The 22,537-nt window shown below is 49.4% G+C and overlaps 2 protein-coding genes across 3 annotated transcripts in view; one reads left to right on the top strand and one right to left on the bottom strand.

Moving 5' to 3' along the window:
• Positions 1–2,504: 2,504 nt before the first annotated feature.
• On the bottom strand, positions 2,505–15,898 carry Cisd1 (CDGSH iron sulfur domain 1). Its single transcript, XM_032888709.1, has 3 exons — positions 15,667–15,898; positions 7,343–7,548; positions 2,505–2,919 (listed from the first exon to the last, which is right to left on the bottom strand). The coding sequence occupies exons 1-3, from the start codon at positions 15,857–15,859 to the stop codon at positions 2,830–2,832; spliced, it is 489 nt and encodes a 162-aa protein (XP_032744600.1). The 5' UTR covers positions 15,860–15,898; the 3' UTR covers positions 2,505–2,829.
• A 3,038-nt stretch (positions 15,899–18,936) lies between these two features.
• Positions 18,937–22,537, top strand: part of Ipmk (inositol polyphosphate multikinase) — a 30,794-nt gene continuing 27,193 nt past the window's right edge. Inside the window, exon 1 of one of the 2 annotated variants that reach the window (XM_032888337.1) lies at positions 18,937–19,214. In XM_032888337.1, the coding sequence (XP_032744228.1) occupies positions 19,076–19,214 (139 nt within the window). In that variant the 5' untranslated portion in view covers positions 18,937–19,075. The remainder of the gene's footprint in view (positions 19,215–22,537) is intronic. The other variant, XM_032888338.1, reaches the window with a different exon arrangement.

Genomic DNA, 22,537 nt, shown 5'->3' with positions numbered 1-22,537 from the left:
ATTTTTGTCATGGTAAGAGAAAGGCAACTACCTCAAGACAGGAGGTCACAGTACAAGCAGCACCTCTCGTCCGCAGTCCTGCTGACTGCTGGGACGTCTTCGCCATGTTTGCTCTCTACCGCAACCCTGGCCATCTCGGCTAAGCTATTCAGGCGCGCATGTGCAATTCCTCCCTAGAACTTCGAGACAAACCGTGGTACTCGTGATTGAACCCCTGGCCCTTGCACATGCCAGGCCCCTGAGCTGACTCCCAGCCCAGACTCCTTAAGCCTCTTTGCTCGGGAAAGGTGGATGCTTAGCGGAAATTCATCCCTTAGGACTCTTTCTTCAAAAGCGGAATGGTTGTCACCTGAAGTCATGCGGTACTGCCTGGTTTGGACCCATGGTGGTAATTTTAGCAGAGGTCTAAAGCATTCAAAGTTATCACTAATTTCCCATGAGCCCGAAGTGCTGAGTTCACTATCAGATTTGGAAGTTCAGTCAAGCATCCAAGGGCGACAACATCTTAGTAACAAACACATTCTAGAACTTTCTTGGCTTGGTGCATCTTAAGACTTTATGACTTCATAGAGCAGTTAAATATACTAGGGACCAATAGATGGCTGCCACCTTATTCTGTCAAAAAAATACTTAAAGGAGTTGATATTACTACCAACACTTCACCGAAGGTTACTTCAGTACTGTAGATGTTGGTATAGTCTTGTAATAAAAAGTAAATTCATGCTGGTAACCTTTCATTATTTTTCTTCCTGGATAGCTAAAAATTGTCCTTGGTCATAATCTGGGGCCAATGTCTCCAGCATGAGAGGCTGAGACAGAGTGAGCTGCCAGTCTGAGCTACTCAAATGAATACATCTTGCCAACTAACCAATATAAGAGAGCCCCAAGCCACTTATGCAACTAACTGGGAACCTTAGTCAGTGTTTATCTTAAAGCCAAGTGCCACCATGATGGGTACAAAGAAATGAAAAAACTTCCCCCTATTTGGTAACAGCTACCATTTATGAAATAACCCTTATCGTACAGCGCCACGATCCATGTTGTAAGCTGTATCACCAACTGTGATATTCAGTTACAGGGTGTAGACACGGCCACCTGTCAGACAGATGTCACTGTATCTCTAAACGCGACTTCTCATGTTGGACACTCTAACTCAAGATCTCGATGCAGAAAGTTAAGCCCAAGTTGCCCACCATTTTCCCTTCCTGAGCAGCCACCGAATTTATGTTGGTCTGAACTTTGGGGACAAACCCTGGAAGAGCCAGTTAGATATCAATTTGTTCACTTAAAGGCTGAAAGACAGGCTGGGGACCTGGCTTAGTGGGCTAAGTGCCTGCTGTGTTTGCATGAGGACTGGAGTTTGGGCCCTCCGAGCCTCAATGAGATCGAGGTGCATCTGGAATCACAGCATCTAGAACTTGGCCACAGATCGATGAGAGACTCTGCATCTACATGTGAGCACACACTCTCCACACACACACACACACACACACACACACACACACACACGTCAATAGAAAGGCTGAGGGGGCACGTGGCTCTGCTTGAGGTCAGTGCATGGAAATGAGAAGGCAGCTAGGCAGGAGCTCGGGTGGTCAAAGGTGGAAGGTACTTGGAGCCCTGGGCGCTCAGGCAGAAGAGCAGCCGTTGCATATTAATCAACACATGCCTTCAAGCCTTTGTAAGAGAAAAGATGGGGTCTGTTGTTTTATCTTCGAAGACCGTTTCTTTACCAGCTTAAGCCACGAGCTCAGTTATCCCGAGTGGATAAAGTTCCCTAGGATTTTGACGGGAAGTCGCTCTCAGTGAGGCGGTGTGCCTCCGAGATCAGTACACTTGACCGTGGGTGTCTAACCCTCATCGATGGCATCAGTCTGATGTCCTGCTCTTGGGCTGGTGCTAACGCTGTGCATGTGTATAGTCACATGCACAGGTGCACCATGCATGTGTGCTCAAGCGGAGGCCTGAGGTTGACAACAGTCTTCCTGTATTGAGGCGGGGTCTCTTGGACAGACTTCACTAATTATGGCTGGTGTGGGCAGCTTGTTCTGGTGACCCTAACCTTTGCCTCCCTAGTGCTTGGATCACAGGCGAGCCACCACGCCTGCCTGGCTTTTACGTGGGCACTCTGTCCAGAGCCAACCCCCCAGCACTCTTTGTGACTACTTAAGCCACATCACTGTGGCCTAGGTGTCTGCTAGCTTAGCAGTGTGCAGTGGATCAGTTACATATCCACAGGGATGAACATGAAGGACGCTGTTGTCCTTTTATTGGTGACCCAGGCGAGTTTAAGGAAAACAACATTCGGTTACTCTGACTGGAAACATTAAAGCACACAGGCTGAATCCATGCCATCACCTCACTAGGAGGAGTCAGTCAGGGTGAGGGCAGGGTTCTCTTACGGGGTAAGAAAGAAACGCAACTTCAGCACACCCTAATTTCCAAGTTAATGAACTAGTAAGAAAGAAAGCGTTTCCCTTAAACTTACGAGTACAATGTACATGTACATGATTTTGGAATAATTTAATATTTAACCTCAAGACATAACTCTATTCTAAGACCATTATTTTAAAGGAACGGATCCTTACGAGACCAAGATAACCCACAGAGCATGAGGTTGGCTCAGCCTTTCCTTTTCTTCTTCTTTCAACAAATGTGCACCACGATGTTTCAATGGCAAGGCCGATGCCGTGAACATGAAAGCTGCGATTTGCAAGTACCAACCACACCAGAACCCGGGAGGCCAACCAGACAGTGGGTTGGGTGCCATTCTAATTAAATGATCAGGTGACATCACAACACGCTGGGGTGTAGCCTCGCAACTGTCCATTAAGTTTCTTTTTTCTTGATGATCAGAGGTCCCACGTTGTCTCCGGTCTCCTCATTGTGCTTTATGTGAGCCCCATCGCAGAACGGGAACTAGGGAGAGAGAAAGACCGTGAGATGCCCAACCCACACCAGCCTGTGCCTGGCAGACGAGTGACACCTGACTCCACACCAGAGCTTGGCTTTCCCTTGGCTAACACATGCACTGTACTGAGGGGGAAGAAACAGACAGACAGGAGGAAAATACCCACTGCTATTCCAACATTCGAACTTTCCTCCGACATTAGGTGATGCAGGCTAAGGCTTTGGCTTGACCACTTAATGCCTACCGTTCTCAGGGCCCCCTTGTCTTGCAAGGACAATAGAGGCATTTCTTTTTCTTTCTTTCTTTTTTTCCGGAGCTGAGGACCGAACCCAGGGCCTTGCGCTTGCACAAGCGCTCTACCACTGAGCTAGATCCCTAACTCCACTGGCTACCGTTCTAGTGATCTACGCCTACTGCCTAACACCACCACCACCAGAGGGATGCTGGAGGTTTCGTGCACACTAGGCAAGCATTCTACCCATTACGCCGATGGCTGCTTGCAAGAGTTCAAGCTTACTGTACTAAAATCACTCTGTGGTCAGGTGTGGTGGTGCACAGCTGAATGCCAACACTTGCAGATTTAGAGTTAAAGGACACAGCTTTTGGGACAGCCCCCGTTCCAGATGTTCAGGACCCACATGAAGGTCAAGTTGCACATCTGTTACGAATGAGGATGTCAAATGAGTGAGTGAAAGGCCAGCCTGGGCTGCATGAAGTCCTATTGTAAAAAGTAAGACAAAGACTAATCAATTTGCTTACTTCTGCCCCCGGTATTTTTCCCTTTAATGTGGTTCACGGAGACATTTTCTTCTGGAAATATAATTTCCAATGTTCATTCATTTTTAAAAATTCCACACCATAAGCAGAAGTGACATTTTTGTGTCTTTGGTGGGAGAAAGGGACAAGCTAATTTATGCCAGTGTTTTCCAGAGCAACTTCTGCAGGACACAGGCTTGCTTTTGCTGTAGTAATAAATGGCTCAGGAAGCCCCCTGTGTTATGGCAGGCTTTTTTAAAAAATCAGTTTTATTTTATGTGTGTGTCTACTTTGTCTCCATGCATGTCAGTGTACAATGTGTGTGTAGTGTCCACGAAGGCCAGAAGAGGGCGTCAGACTCCTAGTGGAGCTACAGTTGTGAGCTGCCCTGCCGTATCAGAAACGGTAGGGCATTCCTGGCCTTAAGTGTGAAGTGGAGGGGTCCTCCTGGGACTACTTGCAGCACAGTATAAAGGGCGCTTAGAGCACTATCTTGTGCCTGTTCTCGATCCCCTGAGCCGCTGACATCAACTCTAACAGAGTCCATACTTACTTATGGGACAATGGGACAAGTCAATGCAAGGCCGTGTCCTCCCCCCCTTCTCTGCCACCCTTTTCCCGTCTCCTCTCAGGGAGAGAAGCTCAGATTTGTGGCACTTGTTTTTCGGCATTCACAGACTTGGATGCAGAGTTTTAATTACCCTGCTGAAATGGCAGCAAAAGGTCAGCTGCTAATGACTTAATCCAAGGGTGGCTCCATCGCACCACCCACTCACCTGGCTGTGCGGCTCGGCCGCTCAGCTCCAAAGCCCGGTCCTGTCCCTCTTCTGCCCACTCCCGCTCTCGTTACTTCTCCCCCAGGCCTGCCCGTCTCCTGACTCTACACTGTCCAGGTGCAAACAATCTTTGAGATTCCATCTTTGATTCTTATCGGGTCCACCTTGACTCACCGGTTCTGCTGGCTTCTGCTGCCACCGTGTCCCTCCGTGAGAGCCACTGCTGCTGCACATCCCCACTCAACTGTCACCTCGCACCCACGCCACTCAACTCCTTGGCAATGTTGCTTGTTTGCGTTGAAGGGCTGGCTCCCTTTAACCCACACGCTAGATCCTGATGCTTCTGCCCCGGTCTCCCTGATCGGTCACTGCCAGGGCTGGGGAGACGTCAGCCTTAAGTGTGTGCTGCTCTCCCAGACGACCTGAGTTTGGTTCCCAGTATCCACGTCAGACGGCCACAACTGTCTATCACTCTCAAGCCAGGGGCCCCTAAATCCACATACATACATGTAATTAAAACTAATAAAAAGAAGTCTTTAAACAGGTCACTGTTTCCCACTGGTCCTGTCCATTTCTCTCCATGTCCACAGCCAGCATCCTACTGTATCATGACGGACGTCTGAAAGACCTACAGCCCAACCACAGGGCAAAGCTCTCGTACTGATTCTCCTCGTGGACTCATCCCTGGAGGGCCTGAGTGCTCACCACCCCTTTCCTCACAACTGCACATTTTGAGAAAGCGTTCCTAGTACCCACATACACTTATACACACGTGTCTCCCATTTTCCCAGAAGCAGTCTCTCAGAAGACCATAGCACTTCCATTTCTCGAACCCCAGCACACAGACTGGGCTCCCTGAGACACTGATGTTGCATGTGACATGGTGAGTGCTTACCCAGTGAGCAGCTATGGAATTGACATCTAACATCACTGTCAGCAGAGCCCCTGTGACCAGGGGCAACTGCGTTTTTACTTCCTAGGCTTTAGTGAGCAGCGAGAATGGAGCCTACTGTAGGCTCACCTTTTACAGCAAGTCTAGTCTACAGAACGCTGAGATCATGTCCTAGCAGCTCAGGAACCTACGGTTCACATTCCATACCTGGGACAATGCATCTCCTAAGCTGTTTTACCGGACCAAGCTACTAGGCGTGCCTCCTGAAATACACCTCCTAGGGACTCCGGCAGGGGCGGAAGGGAGAGAGACGGGGGCAGGAGAGGGTACTAGGACCCACTGACATGAGAGTGCAAAGGACAACTCTTAGGGCTTAGAAATGGGACCAGGACTAGGATGGGGTGATAGAGGACAGCAGGGTGGCAAAGAACAGACTGTGATGACACGGACTCATGACATGGCCCAGAAGCCCATTTCTCAGCACGCTAACTAAGAGCTAAAACGTGAACCCTCCCTCCCCACAGAGCGGGCTCAGAAGGCAAGAGTGTGTTGTGTGCGCTGCTCTGGAGAGGACCTCAGCTGGAATCCCAGCCCCCAGCACTCACGCTGGGCACCTTATAAAACTCAAGCCCCAGGGAATGCGAGGCCTCTGGCCTCTGCAGGCACTTGTGCTCAGGTGAATATAACACACACACACACACACACACACATTATTAAAAATTTTAAATTAAAAGATAGTTCAATGCGCCCTTAAACTTTCTACTAGGTATGAGATAGCCTCCCCACCACGTTTATGGCCCCCAACATTCCACTGTGGTAAGTCTCCATCACACTGCAATTTCAGAAAATGGGATTTAATGAAAATCTATCTTTCTTTCTCTCTTTAGACCCAGAGACCAGACTCATAGCTTCTGGTAAGCTCGCCGCCACTGCCTGTACTCCCAGCTCACATGCCTTGGAAATCTGCTTTCCATGAATATGAACGGCAACACATCTGGTGTTAGCCCTGCGTCTCTCTGGACACCTGAAACTCTGAAGTCACCCCACATCGCCCTGTAAAGATGTTTAGGAAGAGGATCCCAGTGTCCGCATCCAGAGCCTGCAGGTGTCACAGACGACTCAACTGCCAGGTCTGTAGCTGCAGGAACCGCAGTCAGAAGCACCCTAGGATGCTGAGCAGTACAAGTCTGAGTCAGGTGAGGTGCTGTACACCTGTAAGTCACTCAGGAGCCCAAGCAGGAAGGCTGGCACCAGGGCAAGGCCAGCCTAGCTACGGTGACCCTCTGCAGGCTCCCGGGCTGCACAGCGAGATCCTGTCTCTCACGCACCCTTTGCTCGGTCTGTTTCCTATTGTCCTAGGCTGCAGGCTTTCCTCCTGAGATCTCCTTGGGGAAGAAGTCCCAAGAGTCAAAGAATAAGACGATGGTTACTCCAACCAAAGAGCACACATGGAGGGACCCATGGCTCAGCCGCATATGTGCCAAGGGTGGCCTCGTCGGGCATCAATGGGAGGAGAGGCCCTTGGTCGTGGGAAGGCTCGATGCCTTAGCATATGGGAATGCCAGGGGGTGAAGGCAGGAGTGGGTGGGTAGGTGGGGAGCACCCTCATAGAAGCAGGGAGGAGGGGATGGGATGGGGGATTACCAGAGGAGAAACCGGGAAAGGAAATAACATTTGAAACGTAAATAAACAAAATATTCAATAAAAAATTTCACTTAAAAATAAAAGATGGTTACTCAGTTAATTCGTGAGGGAATGATGTGATTTCATCACGGCAGCTGTACATTTTAGAAAATATAATGCAGAGTATGGAAAGCTGTGTGTGCTGGTGTGAGCCGGCTGCCCCAGCACAGGCAGCAGGACGGTGAGTCCGAGGCCAGCCTGAGCTACCTGGCGAGGCCGTGTCTCAGACAAGCAGAAAGCAGGATGTGAGGCCTAGGGAGGAACGGACTCCAGAGGGAAGTGTTTCCTACCAGTCTCCCAGTGTCACACTGGCGCGGCTCTTACCTTTTTAGACCTCCAGCACCGGCAATACACGGCCTTATCCCCCAGATCCTCCATGTCGAAGGCGTGCACCACCTTCGGGTTGTCTTTCTGGATCTGAAGATTCACCATAGCTTTGGTGCGACTCTCTTTAGCGTAGAACTTCTTGTAAGCCAGGTAACCGAGAGCGGCTGTGCCAGCAGCAAAGGTCACGGCGGCGATCCACTCAACTGCAAAGGCAAGGGGGACAGGACTGCCTGTGAGACCTGACACACACGATGCCTAACACTCGCACGGCTTCCTTATGTGCTCACAGCACACATGCTGAGTCAGAAGACAATTTCCGGGAGTTGCTTCCTCCCATATCACACAGGTCCTGGAAATCTAACGCAGGTTTCAATCTTGGTGGCAAGCACCTTTGCTAAGCCATCCTGCCAGTCTGACTAAGATTTTCAGTGTTAATAAATGAACCCAGCACCGTGGTGTAGCTATTTTTTTCCTAAGGCTCTCCCGAGCTCTTATCAATGCAGATGGTTTTTGCTACTGAGTGGACAGTTAAGTTAATATAAAAGAGGGGAAAGCCAAAGATCACTTTCCCTTCCCTAAGACAGAAAAGGGACAGCAAGGCTTGGTAATCTTTGATGAACCTCACATGTTCATCGACCTTTTCAGCAACATGTGCACCTGCAAGGACTTTAAAGAAGAAAACCAAATCTGAAAAAGAAGACGGAGGTTACAAAGAAAACAGAGAGAGGTGATGCCACAAGCAAAATCCCTCAGTGGCTTTGAGATGCTTTAACTTAGCAACCCAGTGCCACTCTCCATCAACACAGAGAGAACCAGATCGGGACAAGACAAAGGAAGATCTGTAACCTCCTGATCATGGAGCACCCCCAGGATCTGCCTGGCAGGGCTGGCCCTAGCTCTGAAGTCATTCAAAGGGCATGGCAGATTTGCAAACTGCCTTCTCTCTAAAATACAATCTGACAACAATGGTCTCACACGAAACATTTAATACATTCCACATTTCTAATTTCTTTCTAGGATTCCTAAAACTTCATTTTAAGTAAAACATTATTCTACTGTCTAATGAGAATAAGAAATTGTTGGACTAACAGCAATGCATTTACTCCTTCTGCATCCGAAGACTCCTTAGAAACCCAGGTGCTTAGCGACCATCTTGGCTCCTGGCAGAAGCCAAGGTCTGTGTAATCTGGTTGGCCTCAGCCTTGCTGGAGAGTTTTCTGGTCCCAGCATGGAGGGGCTGCAGGAAGATGTGAAACAGGGTCTGGATAAACAACTGGACTGCTTCCTAGCACTTCTTCAGTCACCTCTTGGTGTCTGAAATAAGTTCCCAGACTATCCACTAAAGCCCTGGAGAAATTTAACTGTTTGCCATCCCAGGCCATTTCCACGTCTTCATGCTGTGACACCTACACTAACTACTGTGTTGTTGGTCTCAGCTTCCGTATGTCACTTGATAGCTTCAGACCTTTCACCTCAACTGTATTTCTCTTCTTACAGCCCTTGGAACCGACCCAGGCTTCGTTCGAATGTTAGGTAAGTGCTCTACCTCTATATAGTGTCCCCATCAGGATGCTTTGCACCCATGCATGTTTGTGTAAATTAATCCTGAAGTCAGTTCACACTCAGCTGTAATTACTGTCGTCTGCCTGACCCCCAGACTTCCTTTTCGACGAAGAATTCAGGAAGCAGCGAGATCCAGTGGGAAGTCACTGGCAATTTAGGATGGAAAAGTTTGACACCAACTTTAGACCCTGGAGCCCAAAAGATGAAAACCTCAATTTCACAGCAAAAATTTTTACTTTGCTGACAAAGTAAAAAACCAGCTGCGACTCCTCGCTTAAGGTAACACAGTTCCTCGAATGTTGTGATCTTAGGTGGTTTTTTTTTTTGTTTGTTTGTTTGTTTTATTTTATTTTGCAGGAACTTATTTTGTAGGTAGATCATTAATTACCCCACCCCCGATGCCTATTTGCTGGAAGAGCCCAGCCTCCACCTCCTGAAAAAGCTGTTTCTATTTATTTTAACGATCTCTACGAACTTCAAACGCCCCAAGATTCGTAGGACAGGAGGCTGGCATTAATTTGCTTTAAGGTATTAAATCCATTCTCTTTCCTCATATTACTGTATTTAATATATAGGATGACATTAAACTTTTACCTTCAGATTTTTTGACCAGAGAAGAAATGACAGACAAGCAACCATACCACAGAGACACAGCAGACGCACACCCTGGATATGTAAGGGATACATGGGGCCAACACACAGGCTGTATAACCAAACGTCTGGCAAGGACACTGTCAGTGTGCTAGACAAACAGAACTGGATTAGTTCTGTGAGTGCTTTAGCATCACAGAGCTATGGTCGTGTGTGTGTGTGTGTGTGTGTGTGTGTGTGTGTGTGTGTGTGTGTGTGTGTTTTCTATTCTTCCTTCTTCCCAAATTCTAATTTTCTAATCTCATCAGGGACAATTTGCTAGTTTCCAGAGGGAAGAAAAATGTCTCAATTTTATCACTCCATTGCTGTGGCCTCAATCATTTTTTTTTTTTTTCAAGCAAAAAGTAGCAAACACCCCTGGCTATTCTAGGGCAAACACAAAAAAGGGAAAAGGAGATAGATTAAAAATGACTCAAAAGCCAGTCTGTATGAGAGAGAATCACAGAACAGCCAGCCAGTGCTTGGTGATCTACCCTCTGCAGGCTGGGAGCATCCAGTGTGGCAGAGGTTTGTCTCTTAGGATTAGGAACACCCACTGTTAGCCTGGAGTCCTGCATCTACCATCAGAAGCTCCCTCGGGTCCAGCCTCTTCAGGTGGGGAACACTCAAGAGCAGGGTTAGTCTTAATTCACAGCAGTCCGAGGCAACACAGGGCTCTTTCGAGGCCCAGTTATTAACTTCTCTATTGGTACCTTTCAGACTGTGGGTCAGAACGGGGACTCCCCAACTGAGAGCACTGTCCTGCCTCCGGGGCTATCTTCTTTCCTTTGCTATACACAGTTCTCAGGGGCGGGTTTTTCTTGTAGATCCATCAAACCTGTTTTCTTCTACATAAACACCATTAAAGGAAGATTACAGGGCAGCCATATTCTCTGCTTGCTTCCTCATGCTGCCTCGGGCCGGCTTTATAGCCTCTGCTTTCTCTTGGCCGTGCTCCTAAGCCCACAGCTCTGTGATAACTGATTCCTCAGGTCTGCTTTATTGTGAGGGTTACTTTGCTTTGACTTAGAAACCTCACCCTTCGCTAGTTTCTGCCCCAGGGACCTTCACCTACCCATTACTACCAACTGCCACAGAACCGGAATGTGCTTGGGTCAGGGGAGGGGGAGGGGCACTATGTTTTCTTCCTCAAGGTTTGGCACAAGTGGCAGTCAGTCAGTGCTGAGGGAACAATATGTAGTAATAGGTGACCAATTTGCCTACCTTTTCACCTGTCCCTTTTATGGTCCTGATGCTCCTATACCAAACAGCCCTTCTAGACTTAATATAAGTTTTACTTTCTCAGACTCAGAAACAGCATGGGGCACTCCAGGCACCCACAGAGGTGCACCCCGTACTCTTCCCCCGACACAGACAGCAGCTTATCCCAGCTACGTCTCCAAGTCCCCGCCCCCTTACCTGCTTACCAGTTTCTTGGCGGGACCTGTACATTTTTTCTCAGAAAAAAAAAAAAATCCATTAAATAACTTTCCAAGGCTCAAAAATGACTGAATTAATATACTGTGATACAAAGAACTGGAAAAGTATGAAGGAGTCTGGGGAAAACAAGGATATAAAATGAACAGGCTGGCAGGCATTGGTGATGTGTCTGTGACAACCAGGGTTGGGACAGACAAGAAAGTACACGCAAACCCATAAATCCTCCTTCCAACCAAGCTTGGACAAGGCCAGGGAAGAAAATGCTACAAGAGAAGGCAGGGCAAGGTGGCCACTGAGACACAGGCTCGGGGCTGGAGAAAGGATCAGCAGACACCAGGTGCCTGCTGCCAAGTTTGCTTAACTGAGTTTGATCCCTGACCCACACGGTGGGAGGAGAGACTAACGCCCACACCTTGTCCTCTGACCTCCACCTAGGTGCTGTGACCCACATCCCCTAAACTCACAAGAATTTCTATCCAAGAGGCTGGTGGGACAGCTCAGTGAGTAAACACCCGTGCTGGGAAAGCCAGAGACCTGAATTCTTCACAACTGAGGAGCAGACTAGAAAGCCATCCCAGATGGCAGCATGCATGAGTGTCCCTCCATACCATGGGCATATGCATGAATGTTCATACACACAATAGAAAAATCTGGGGGGAGACGGGCAGTGAAGCCGTGGGGGCTGGATTCCCAGAACCCGCAAAGGCTGGGTAGGTATGTTCGCTGCCTGTAACTCCAGCACTTGGGAAGGAGGCAGGAATCCCGAAGGCAAGCTGGTTAGCTAGACCAGTCAGAACCAAGGGGCTCAGGATGAAGACCCTGTCGTAATAAAGGGGACAGTTATAAAGAAAGGCGTGTGCACCACACACGCATGAATGTGGACGTAAACACGCACACACAAAAGAACTGGTTTAGAGGGTTGAGAAAGTATTCCTGTAGGTAAAGGGTAAAGTGCTTGCCAAGGAAACATGAGGAACCAAGTTCAGTAGCCAGCACCCAAGGAAAACGCTAAGTGTGGTAATATGCACTGGTTTGTGTGTGTGTGTGAGTGTGTGTGAGTGTGTGTGTGTGTGTGTGTGTGTGTGTGTGTGTGTGTGTGTGTGTGATATGACAGATGGATCTTTTGGGCTTGGGTAGGCCAGGCAGTCTGACCTCAACAGTGAGCCCTAGGCTGGTGGCTCAGAAAAAGATGAATGGTATCTGAGGAAAGACATGAGGCTGACCTCTGTTGGAGACACACACACACACACACACACACACACTCATGCGTGCATGCACAGGGGAGCGGATATTTGCTTTAGCTGACTTCTTGGTTTTAGAGGTAAGGGTGAATTAGGATTAGCTCTGGCTGCAAAGATTGGAGTGTGTTTTCTAACAAGTAGTCAGACGTGGCAGCTCACGTGTTTAGCCCAGCACTGGGAGGCCGAGTCAAGCAGACCTCTGTGAGTTTGAGGCCAGCCTACTCCACACGGAAAGTTCCAGCCCAGCCAGGGGTTACCTCAAAGAAATAAATGAACAAAACCAATAAAAAGCCCAAGCATTGGCAAGAGCTCCAGTAAGTACAAGACAGTGCTGTCCAGGGGAGAAGGCTTTAGTCAGCCTTGAGGAGATGGGTAAGAGATGACTCTGGGAGGTGCAGAGGTGGCAAGAGTGAGTTCAGAAAGGCCATCTATTGGGCAAGAATCATGAGACCGCATATGTGGGCAGCGAAGGCCACTTCCCAGAAACCACTAGGCGCTCATTGGATTGTGCCCAAACCAGCCGTGCTGATGACCGTGGGGAAGGTCTCTTCTGCACTGCCTCTCTCACACTCCAGTCCTGGTCTGCCGCTTACCTGTTAGCCACCTTCCCTCCACACCTCAGGCTCTCCCTCCCCAATATACAGAATCTGCAAACACATTCTTTCTCCCCTTAGTTTTTCTTCCTTGAGACAGTCATGTTATATAACTTAAGCTGGCCTCCAACTGTTGATTCCCCAGCCTCAGCCACCAGAGGGCTGGGACAGCAGGTGTTTGCAACCACACCTGGCTGTAAGTCAATACTTTATTTTTCAACTAAATACCAGGAGGAATGCAACTCTGGGGGTCCTGGGCGTGGCTCGACTGGCACACTGTTTGCTTTGTTGGCACAAAGCTCTGAGTTCAATTCCCAGCCCTGATAAAACGGGTGTGATATTGCATGCCTATAATCCCAGCACCCAAGAGGCAGGGGCAGGAGGATGGGGAGTTCAAATCGACCATCTGCTATATATACAGCAAGTGAAAATTAGCCCGGGCTGTATGAGGTTCTATGTAAGAAAGATAAATGAACGAAACCACAACCGTTTTACAAGACACAAGAGGCAAACGGTAAAACGTATATTGCAGGGACTGGGGAGACGGCTCAGCACTTAAAGGAGCATGGGGTGCTTTCCCAGAGGACCAGGGTTCTTCCATGCTCACCATCCAAATGTCTAACACCAGTTCCAGGGTTATTGACTGACACCCACTTCTGGCCTTTGTGGGCACTTCATGCATACGACGCACCAACATACAAGCAGGCAGAACACTCATCACACGAAGGTTGAGTGAATCTTTAAAAAAAAAAAGGGGGGGGGCGGTGAGTATTTGCAAGGCAAATACCTTTGAGGTGGAAGAGCCTAGTTAGAAGTGACTTGTGAAGCCTTTGGGACTCTCCCTACAGTCTTCATAACGATCTCTGTTTTTCATATTAAAAAGGAAAGTTGGCCCAACACAACGAAGGTGAGTACTTCAAGGTGAAGCCAATCGGGAGCTTCACCAACAAGTTTCCTATTCCTTAGATAATAATAGACTAATAGGGGCTGGAGAGATGGCTCAGTGGTTAAGAGCACTGACTGCTCTTCCAGAGGTCTTGAGTTCAAATCCCAGCACCCACATGGTGGCTCGCAACCATCTGTAATGGGATCTGATGCCCTCTTGTGGTGTGTCTGAAGACAGCCACAGTGTACTCATATACATAAAATAAATAAATCTTTAAAAAAAAATAACAGACTAATGAATAGTCACTTTTGACCTTCCTTGTACCCACGAAGTAAGGCAAACTAAACCCTTACCTTCTGGCTGCAGGAAAGACTAGCCAGTGACTAGTTTTTGGGGTTCGCCTCCTTCACCTTCAACAGCTACTATCTAAATCGGGATCTAGTGTCTGCTTCCAAAATATGATCCCAGATTTCAAACAAAAACACGTTTTGCGATCTTTTGCCCAACCTCACCCACGTACGACAGTGTTCCTACAAAACTAAGACAACTGCACTGCAAGTCACGTGAGCATTTGATTTTATGCCACAGTCTTCACTGCCAAGAACAGTGTTTTTTTTTTTTTTTTTTCCTTTTCTTTTTTTTTTTTTTGGAGCTGGGGGCCGAACCCAGGGCCTTGCGCTTGCTAGGCAAGTGCTCTACCACTGAGCTAAATCCCCAACCCCAAGAACAGTGTTTTTCCAGGTGCGGTGTCAGGATGAGCACTGCAGGGGTTGATATGAGAGGATTTCAAGGCTAGCTTGGGCTATAAAGACCATGTCTCAAAAAGACAAAACAGATTTTAAAAGCCACAAAGCAAATTTAAACTCACCAATGTGCATGTATTTAATGGAGTCTCCAAAGTTTAAAGTTTGCAGAAAAAAAAAATTTTTTTTTTGTCTTTAGTACTTTAAAACTATTTGCATGGGCTTTAGCACGATGGCTCAGAGGGGAAAGGTACCTGTTGCCACTCCTGATGACCGGGGTTTGATCCCTGGGACTCACGCTGTGGGAGAGAATCAGCTCCTACAAGTTATCCGTTCACTTCCACACGAGCCATGACACCAGGGACAGACACACTCACACAAACAAATGTTAAAAAATAAAAAAAGCTGTTCTCCCTATCTGGCCAGTCAGTTTTGCCCACTGACTTTCCAGTATATAGAATCAACCTAACTACAAAATTAAGGTCCCTCTTCCCCAGTCAGTCACTCTGTGGGCAACCAGGCTAGAGGGGAACAGTTCACCCCAAAACAATCCTGGCTTTCCTGCCACGCTGACATCGAGGACTGGTCATGTTAGGGATCGTTACAGAACGGAGCAGTACAGATGATCCCTAGTTGCTGAATCTGTGGGGCTCATTGTAATTAAATCTTTACTTTTACTCAACTAAAGGTTAGAAGTAACCAAACCCTGAGGTGTGGCGTCTTATATCTGGGCAGTCTGTCACGTATATCACACAGGTTGTGGACAATTTTAACAGTTGATCACCAGGGACTTTACACTAGCCAAAGTTTCACAAATCCTCTCAAGTCTAGTCAGATTTCTACAAACTTCTGTTTCCAACACTAGGGGAAAAGTGGTTTCTCAGACCACTGTCACCAGAGGCCGGATGCAAAGTACGTAAGAAACCTGGAAACTGACGACCTCAGATTGGGTTTCTTTACCTAGAATTACAGAGCCAGCAAAACATCTACGACGTGACCAGTCCCCGATGTCAGGGTCTCAGGATGGGCAGGGGTATTTTGGGGTGGACCGCGTCCCCGCTAGTCTGGTTGCTCACAGCGTGGCTGGCGGGGGGAAGTAGTCCAGGGCCCGGATGCCGGCCCGCACCAGCATCCTGCCAGCGCCCCGCAGGCCTGCGCCTGCCCTTGTGATGGTCAAGGTGACAGTCCGGATAAGGGTGACGGGGACCGGCCGCGGGCGGCTCACCTCGCACAGGGCAGTCGGAGCTGAGGCCCATGGCGCGGGCAGCAGGAAGGCCGTGGCAGGACCGCGCGGGCGAGCGCTGGGGACCGCGGAGACCTGGGGGAAAGACGCGACCTCGGGGCCCACTCACTGCCACTGCGCAGGCGCCGCGGCAATCTGGGAGCGCGTGTGCGGGCGCGCCGGTAGAGTCGCGCATGCGCAACTGGCCCAACCCCGCAGACCGGTGAGGATTTGACAACCGCAGGCACCAAGGCGGTGACTGCGTCTGCGCCGCCCTGGCGAGCCTATCCTGGCCGGGTTTTACTGGTGGTCCAGTTGAGAGCGTTTCAGGTGACTCAGGACAACTACCTGCAGGACTGTCGCCCGATGGCCTGCCGATCCTTTAACTTTTGGTAACAAGTAACGCAACGTGTGGCCAGCTCAGCTCTGGGTCCTGCAAATCTGGCCAACTCCACTGTGGGTCCTGCAAAGACAGACTTTACTCTAGGATGCCAGTGCAGGCACACGGGCATCGATGGAGCTGAGTTTAGAGCCTTCGCTAGCCACATTGGGCCTCCATCCTTTCTGCCTCTGACCCTGCCACTCATCTACCCAAGAGTGTCCCAGAAAGACGAAAACAAAGACAACTTGCTCTGGCTGGCGGCTGGCGAGGCAGCTCAACGGTTCTCTGCTTGCTGTACAGTGTTTGCCCAACATGCACAACACTCTACCTTCAATTCCCAGAATTGCCATGAATAAATAAACATAAGTAGATTGTCCACTTAGAAAAACGATTTAGAAGGCTACAGAGAGGGGTTCTGAAAGAAGGAGTATCTGGGAGAGGCGAAAACAAATGACTTGAAGTCGAATCATAGGTTCAAGCTGGAGGCGTTGTTTCTGCTAAGATGGCTTTCCAGATTTGCCCTCTGTCTGTCTCTGACTCTGTCTCTTTTGTCTCTTTCTCTCTCTCTCTCTCTCTCTCTCTCTCTCTCTCTCTCTCTCTCTCTCTCTCTCTCTCTGTGTGTGTGTGTGTGTGTGTGTGTGTGTGTGTGTGTGTGTGTGTGTGTTCTGCTCTGACCTAGACAGATTTTCTTACTATTTTAAAAACTCTGAGATAGGTTTCTCTGCTACTAAAAATTCTAACAGCTATCAGAAAAGCTGCTATAAAAATTATTGGATCTTCCAACCAAGTCAGTAACCCTCTCAAGAAAATATTCTTGAAGAGCCATTTTTGATCTCCAGAGATTTCCAGGTAGCTCAGGTCTCACTAGAGGAAATTCTTTCCTTCCTTTCTTTCTTTCTTCCTTTCTTTCTGACTTATTTATTTTGCATACAGCATTCTGCCTGCATGTACACCTATAAACCAGAAGAGGGCACCAGATCTGATTATAGATGGTTGTGAGCCACCATATGGTTGCTGGGATTTGAACTCAGGACCTCCGGAAGAGCAGACAATGCTCTTAACTGTCACAGCCTCCTGGGTCCCCCTTGTCAGATCCTTCTGGGTCCCTTGCAGGGTTTGACCCCTGCTGAGCCTTTTGTTCCTAACAAAGGAACAGCCTGGCCTGGTAGCAACACACCTGGGCAATGGTCAATTCATCTTTTGTCTCCTGTCTTTTGTCTTCACAGTCTTTTGTTTTTGGGATTTAGGCTGGTCTTCCTGGATTTCTCCCCACTAAATTTGGGGCATGTATTCGGTCTTTGTTACCGAAGTCTTCAGCCAGGGTTTTCCACTGTGCTTCCCAGGCTTTTCCACCTGGTCAACTTGGGGTATATATTCGGTGAATAAAGCTACAGAAGGGCATTCTTTCTTAACACGAATAACCCGCGTATGTGTGTGTGTGTTTTTAATCCCGCAGGCTTACGCCCAGTTCTTGGTGCCGCGTAGGTGTGGGCATCGACACTTAACCTCTAAGCCATCTCTCCAGCCTCACGCATTTTCTTTTAACATTGCAAAAGAATTCAGAGACCTGCCTGACTCTGTTACACACAGATGCTAAGCTTAGCTGGGTGGGTCCCTGTCCTGAAAAGACCATTTTTACCTGGGCCTGGATTCTCTGGGTCCCAGGCTGAACTTGAACTCAGGAATCTGCATGCCTTTGTATCTTTCTGACAAGCTGGCTCATTAGTGCAGCTCCCTTTGTCCCTCTAGATTCCTGAAGCCCCTCATAATTCATATTGCATCCTTATATTTTTACACAGTTGAGGAATTGAACATTTTTGAACTCATGTATTTAGAGTTCTTTTCCACAGCCTTAAGGGCTGTCCTAAAGATCCCAGGTTTACCATTTTACTGAGACATTAGCCACACCTTTGCCTCCTGGACTCAGGCTGCCTCAGATTATCATGGAGTCATTCAGACAGGGGGCATTCCCTGAAGGGATGTGAAAAGATATACATTATTACTCAAGCAAGCCTTACACCCACAGACGACAGACACTGGATACTTGACTCCGGGAGGCTCACACCAGGGCCCTGTCCCAGGGGCAGGAATCATGCTACTCCGTTCCCGCCAGAGCTTGGCACTTAGAGATAGATTATAAGCACATATATCTTTTGAATAGGACCCAAGCTTGATTCCCAGCGCCCATGTCGGTGTGCCCACAACTCCTGTCACTGCAGTTCTAAGAAACCCCACTCTCTGGCTTCCCTGAGCACAATTAACAATCTTAGAAAAAAATAAAAGAATTAAGATGACTGTCAATGTCTAACACATAAACTTGTCATGAGTACTTTGAGGTAGTGGTCTGGCTGGGTGCCAACTGCACGGTTTGGAAAGAGAAATCTTCACTCAGGATGCTCCTGCCTCTCTGATCTAGGAGGGCAGGACGTGGTGGGAGGTCTGCCCATAACCAGTCACCTCTCTGGGTTGTCCTGCTCCGGGTCTCCTAGGCCTAATGTGCTTTTCACATCGGGAACCCCTCCCCCCCCCACGCCAGTTTGCCCCCTGGAAGCTGATGATGATGCAAGCAGTGGGCATTGGGACAAATTACTATCCTGCGGCCTCTGAGCATGCTCAGTGTGGGTTGGCGGAGGGCTCAGGCTCTAGACCTGCTCAGTTTGGCGTTGGTCTACCTCCTGGACCTGCTCAGTGGAAGGGATGAACAGGTCTGGTAGGGTGGCTCCTGCGCATGATCAGTGTGGAGCTGGCCGGGATCCAATGGGGTAGCCTCTGGGCATGCTCAGCACGGAGGGGCCGGATCCCGGAGAGTAGCTGTTGCGCATGCTCAGAGTGGTGCTCGCCCGGCCGGAGCGCGCAGGGGGCGGGCAGAGGCGGGGCCGTGGCGCCCTTATCCCGGGCGCGGGCGGCCGGGGTTCAGAGTGCGGGCCGCGGAGCGGGCAGCGCGGTCTCGGCATGGGTCCGCGCGCTGGGCCTGCGCGGGCGATGCCGCCTGGTCCTCCCTGACGCCTGACGCTGAGTGTCGCCGCCCCGATGGCCGCCGAGCCCCCAGCGCTGCGCCTGCGGCCGCCGGGAAGCACCGGAGACAGCCCGCCGGTGCCGCGCCTGCTCGGAGGCTGCGTGCCGCTGTCGCATCAGGTGGCTGGCCACATGTACGGCAAGGACAAAGTGGGTGAGTGCGGCCTCGGGTTCCCTTCCCCGGTCCTCGCTTTGCTCTGTCCCGGCAGTCTCCGGCCTCCGCTGTGCCCTGCTCCGGCAGTCCCCGGCCTCCGCTGTCCCCAGCCTCGGTGGTGCTGTGAGCTTAGCCGTCACCACCTCTACAGTCACTGGTCTCCACTCTCCCCACCCTGGCAGTCTCAGGCCTCACTGTCTCAGCTGTCCCTAGCTCTTCTGTCCCCACCCTGGCGGTCCCTGGCCTCCCATCCCGGTCACAGCTGTCTAAGGCTCTTATGTTCCCTACCCGGCAGTCCCCGGCCCCAGGTGTCCCCCCCAGTCTGGAGTCACCGTCTCCCGCTGTCCCGAGTCTCCCCTGTCCCCAGGGTAGGAAGCCCGGAGCCCCCAGGAGCAGCCACAGGCTCCTAGTGGCGCGGAGAGGCGTGCCCCTTCGCCCGAGGGAAGGCGAGTGTTGATTGGAGAAGGCGTTGTTAGTAAAAATAAGGAACTTGGTTTTCTTTTCTGGACCGGGAAGTAAATTCTCCCTGGAGCTCAAGATCTGCTTATTACCAGGAATAGTAATTGCAAGAGGGACCCGAACGCTTAAGATGCTAACCCATCGCTGGAGGGGAAGAAACAACAAACTGGTCTGTGTTTTTAAACTTGCCTTGGCTCATCGAGGATCACTCCCTGTCCCTTGAGGAGGATTCTCCGGTGTCTTTGATTGCGCCGGGAGGCGTGGTTCGGCAGTGCAGAACCTTGCCTCCTGGGTAGGCTACACACCCGGCTGTTAACATAGAACAGTACACATATAAAATATGCATTCTTTCCTTATTCATTTTTATAGACTGTTCCCTGACGTATGTCATGTGCTTTGTGAATTCAAGATTTGTAGAACAGCACAGGGTCTACTCCAGGGCAGAGACTAATTCAACCTGCTACTCACAGCGTTTGGGCGCGGTGGACATGTGAAGCTTAGAGTGAACTTGGGACTCTTGTGGATATCTGACCCGGAACAGCCTCCGTTAGAGACGGTTTGTGTTATGCTGATGAAGTGATTCAGGTTTAGGCTGGTAAGATAATACATTCATTTCTTTCCTTTCTTCCGGTGGCGTAGAGGATTGATTCTAAGACCTTAGACAGTCTTGGTAAGAGCATTACCACTGACCTACATTCCCCAGGGCTTCCTCTTTTTCTTTGAAGACGGGGCACCCTCAGTACCACTTGGAACTCACTATTGCTTAGACGGGCCTTGAACTTTGGATCCTCCTGAGTGGTGTAGGCATGAGCCTGCTAAAGTAACGCGTTTTAAGACAAGCCTGGTTGAGCATCACGCTGAAACACTGTCCCAGAACCAAACCAACACCCACCGTTTATTGTGCTTGTGGGAAGCGCACAGACTGGAGCCCAGCTGCGATCAGGAAATGTTGAAAGACTACGTCAGAGTTAGGAAACTGCACACTTGAGATTCTTGGCTAAGATATTTCCTCCTGTGCATCATATCTGAAGTCCGCTTGCCCCTAACGATGGCATCTAAAGGCCTAAGAAAGTGGTTGTTTCCCTGGAGGCCCTGGAGACTGCAAAGAACAGACCCAAGTGAAAATCATCCATGACTGGCACCCGGGACTAGCTTACGATGCTAGTGACCTGTTTAGAGTCACTGAGGACTGCTCACAGAGTGCCCCAATTGTGCCTTTCAACTGTATCACAAACAAACAGCCCAGAGGGAGCTAATTTCTCACCCCGACTGCCTAATTGAAAGATCGAGATTTCAGAGAATTTGGTCCCCAATTTTACTATTAAGGTTGCTCCCCCCAACCCCAGTTTCACTAGATTCTTTTGACTGAGAGACTGAATTCTCCATGCTGTGCCAGCAGCCAGATGTTTGTTCCCAGGATTCTCAGATATTTACAGTGTGGATATGGCCGGTCCTCTTCCCCTGCTCATAAATTGATAGTAAGGTAGTCAGCAGTTCAAAGTCCAACTGTTTATCGTCCTTCCACCGTCACGGATGGGGTCAGGTTGCACGTCGTGGTGACCCCCCCCCCCCAACCGTAAGACTGCTTTCATTGGTCCTTCATAACTAGCCGTAATTTTGCTACCATTTTGAATCATAATGTAAGTATCCACATTTTCCTACGGTCTTAGGTGACCCCCCCCTTCCCCCCCCGTGAAAGGGTCTTTCTTACCCCGAAAGGGTCATGACCTACAAGTCGAGAACCACTGTGTAGAGTCTGCTCGGCACTGCCAATGCTCCACCGCCTTATTTCTCACTAAGCTGTAGGCCATCATCGGGTAGGTTGTATTGTCATTTTGACCGCAGCTACTCACCGTGTCACAGGAGTTTTCATTTTAGGATTGATCTTGTCTCCAGGACAGGACAGGAAAAGCTTGGCACCCCTCACTGTGCTCGTCCTAAGGTTAATAACTGCCAGCTGCCTGCTGAGTGCCCTTGGGCCATTGTTTGGGGGCGCTTAACTATTCTCGCTGACCGAATTCTGAGCCTTCACTCACATCACCGTGCCGTATGCTGGCTGGTCTTTGGGTCTGTGCTGCATCTTGTAGTTAAACTGTGTTCACTTATGACCTAGCTGTTCCTTGACCTGCGATAGGACAGTCACCCTCATCAAACACGCTGCTGCCTGGTGGCCTGGTGGTTCTCTGGGAGCTTCTCTTGGGCCCTGTTCAGTCTTTGGAACAGTTGTCTTGGACGGAAGGCACATATCAGAATTTGCTCACCTGTTCCTCTCTGGCTAGATGTGCTTTTGTTTGCGCTAGCAGGAGGTGCATGAGGACATTCCTGGACACCAGAGCTCCTCTCGCACATCATATCACCAAAATGCAATAGCCGTATCAATTTAAATCTCACATTTGTGTTCAATCTCTTTCTTCTTTTACAATCTCCTTTTCTGTTCTAGTATTTTATCACACACCACTAGCTTCACTCCAAAGCCCTTACAATCTCAAACAAGTGGCTCAAAGCAGGAATTTGTGCCTCGGCCACATTGGCCATATTTGGTATGCAGACGTGTGGTGGTCTGTGGGGGGATTTGAGCTGATGCCGGTTTTAGGAAGCTTCACACTATTTCGGATCACTGGTCTGCTCGTTCTGTAGTAGAGAGAGCACGGAGGAGATAGAGGAACAGCGGAGGGAAGGATGGAGCCATGCTGCCCAGTCTCTGTGCTCAGCTGCTCACAGAGGACTTTTCTTCTTCCCTGAACCTTCTGGAAGTTGCATATGTCCTGCCATTTATATAGTGACACTTCTGTGTGGATTTCCTAAGAAAATCCACACTCTCTCCCGAAGCCAGAGTGTATTTCTGCCTTGTGAGGATTTAAGTG

This window comes from Rattus rattus, chromosome 18, assembly GCF_011064425.1.
Source record: "Rattus rattus isolate New Zealand chromosome 18, Rrattus_CSIRO_v1, whole genome shotgun sequence".
NCBI classification, from domain to species: domain Eukaryota; kingdom Metazoa; phylum Chordata; class Mammalia; order Rodentia; family Muridae; genus Rattus; species Rattus rattus.
Note: the sequence above shows the minus strand (reverse complement) of the source record. Positions and strands in the feature narration are given on the sequence as shown.

What these genes read in the sequence shown, in the direction of transcription:
- Cisd1 (XM_032888709.1), bottom strand. Translation starts at nt 15,859, where the DNA reads ATGCGCGACTCTACCGGCGCGCCCGCACACGCGCTCCCAGATTGCCGC. An exon ending in CTCCGACTGCCCTGTGCGAG is followed by an intron (nt 7,549 to 15,666) that starts GTGAGCCGCCCG and finishes TTGCCTTTGCAG; the next exon opens with TTGAGTGGATCGCCGCCGTG. An exon ending in GGTGCTGGAGGTCTAAAAAG is followed by an intron (nt 2,920 to 7,342) that starts GTAAGAGCCGCG and finishes CTCTCTCCCTAG; the next exon opens with TTCCCGTTCTGCGATGGGGC.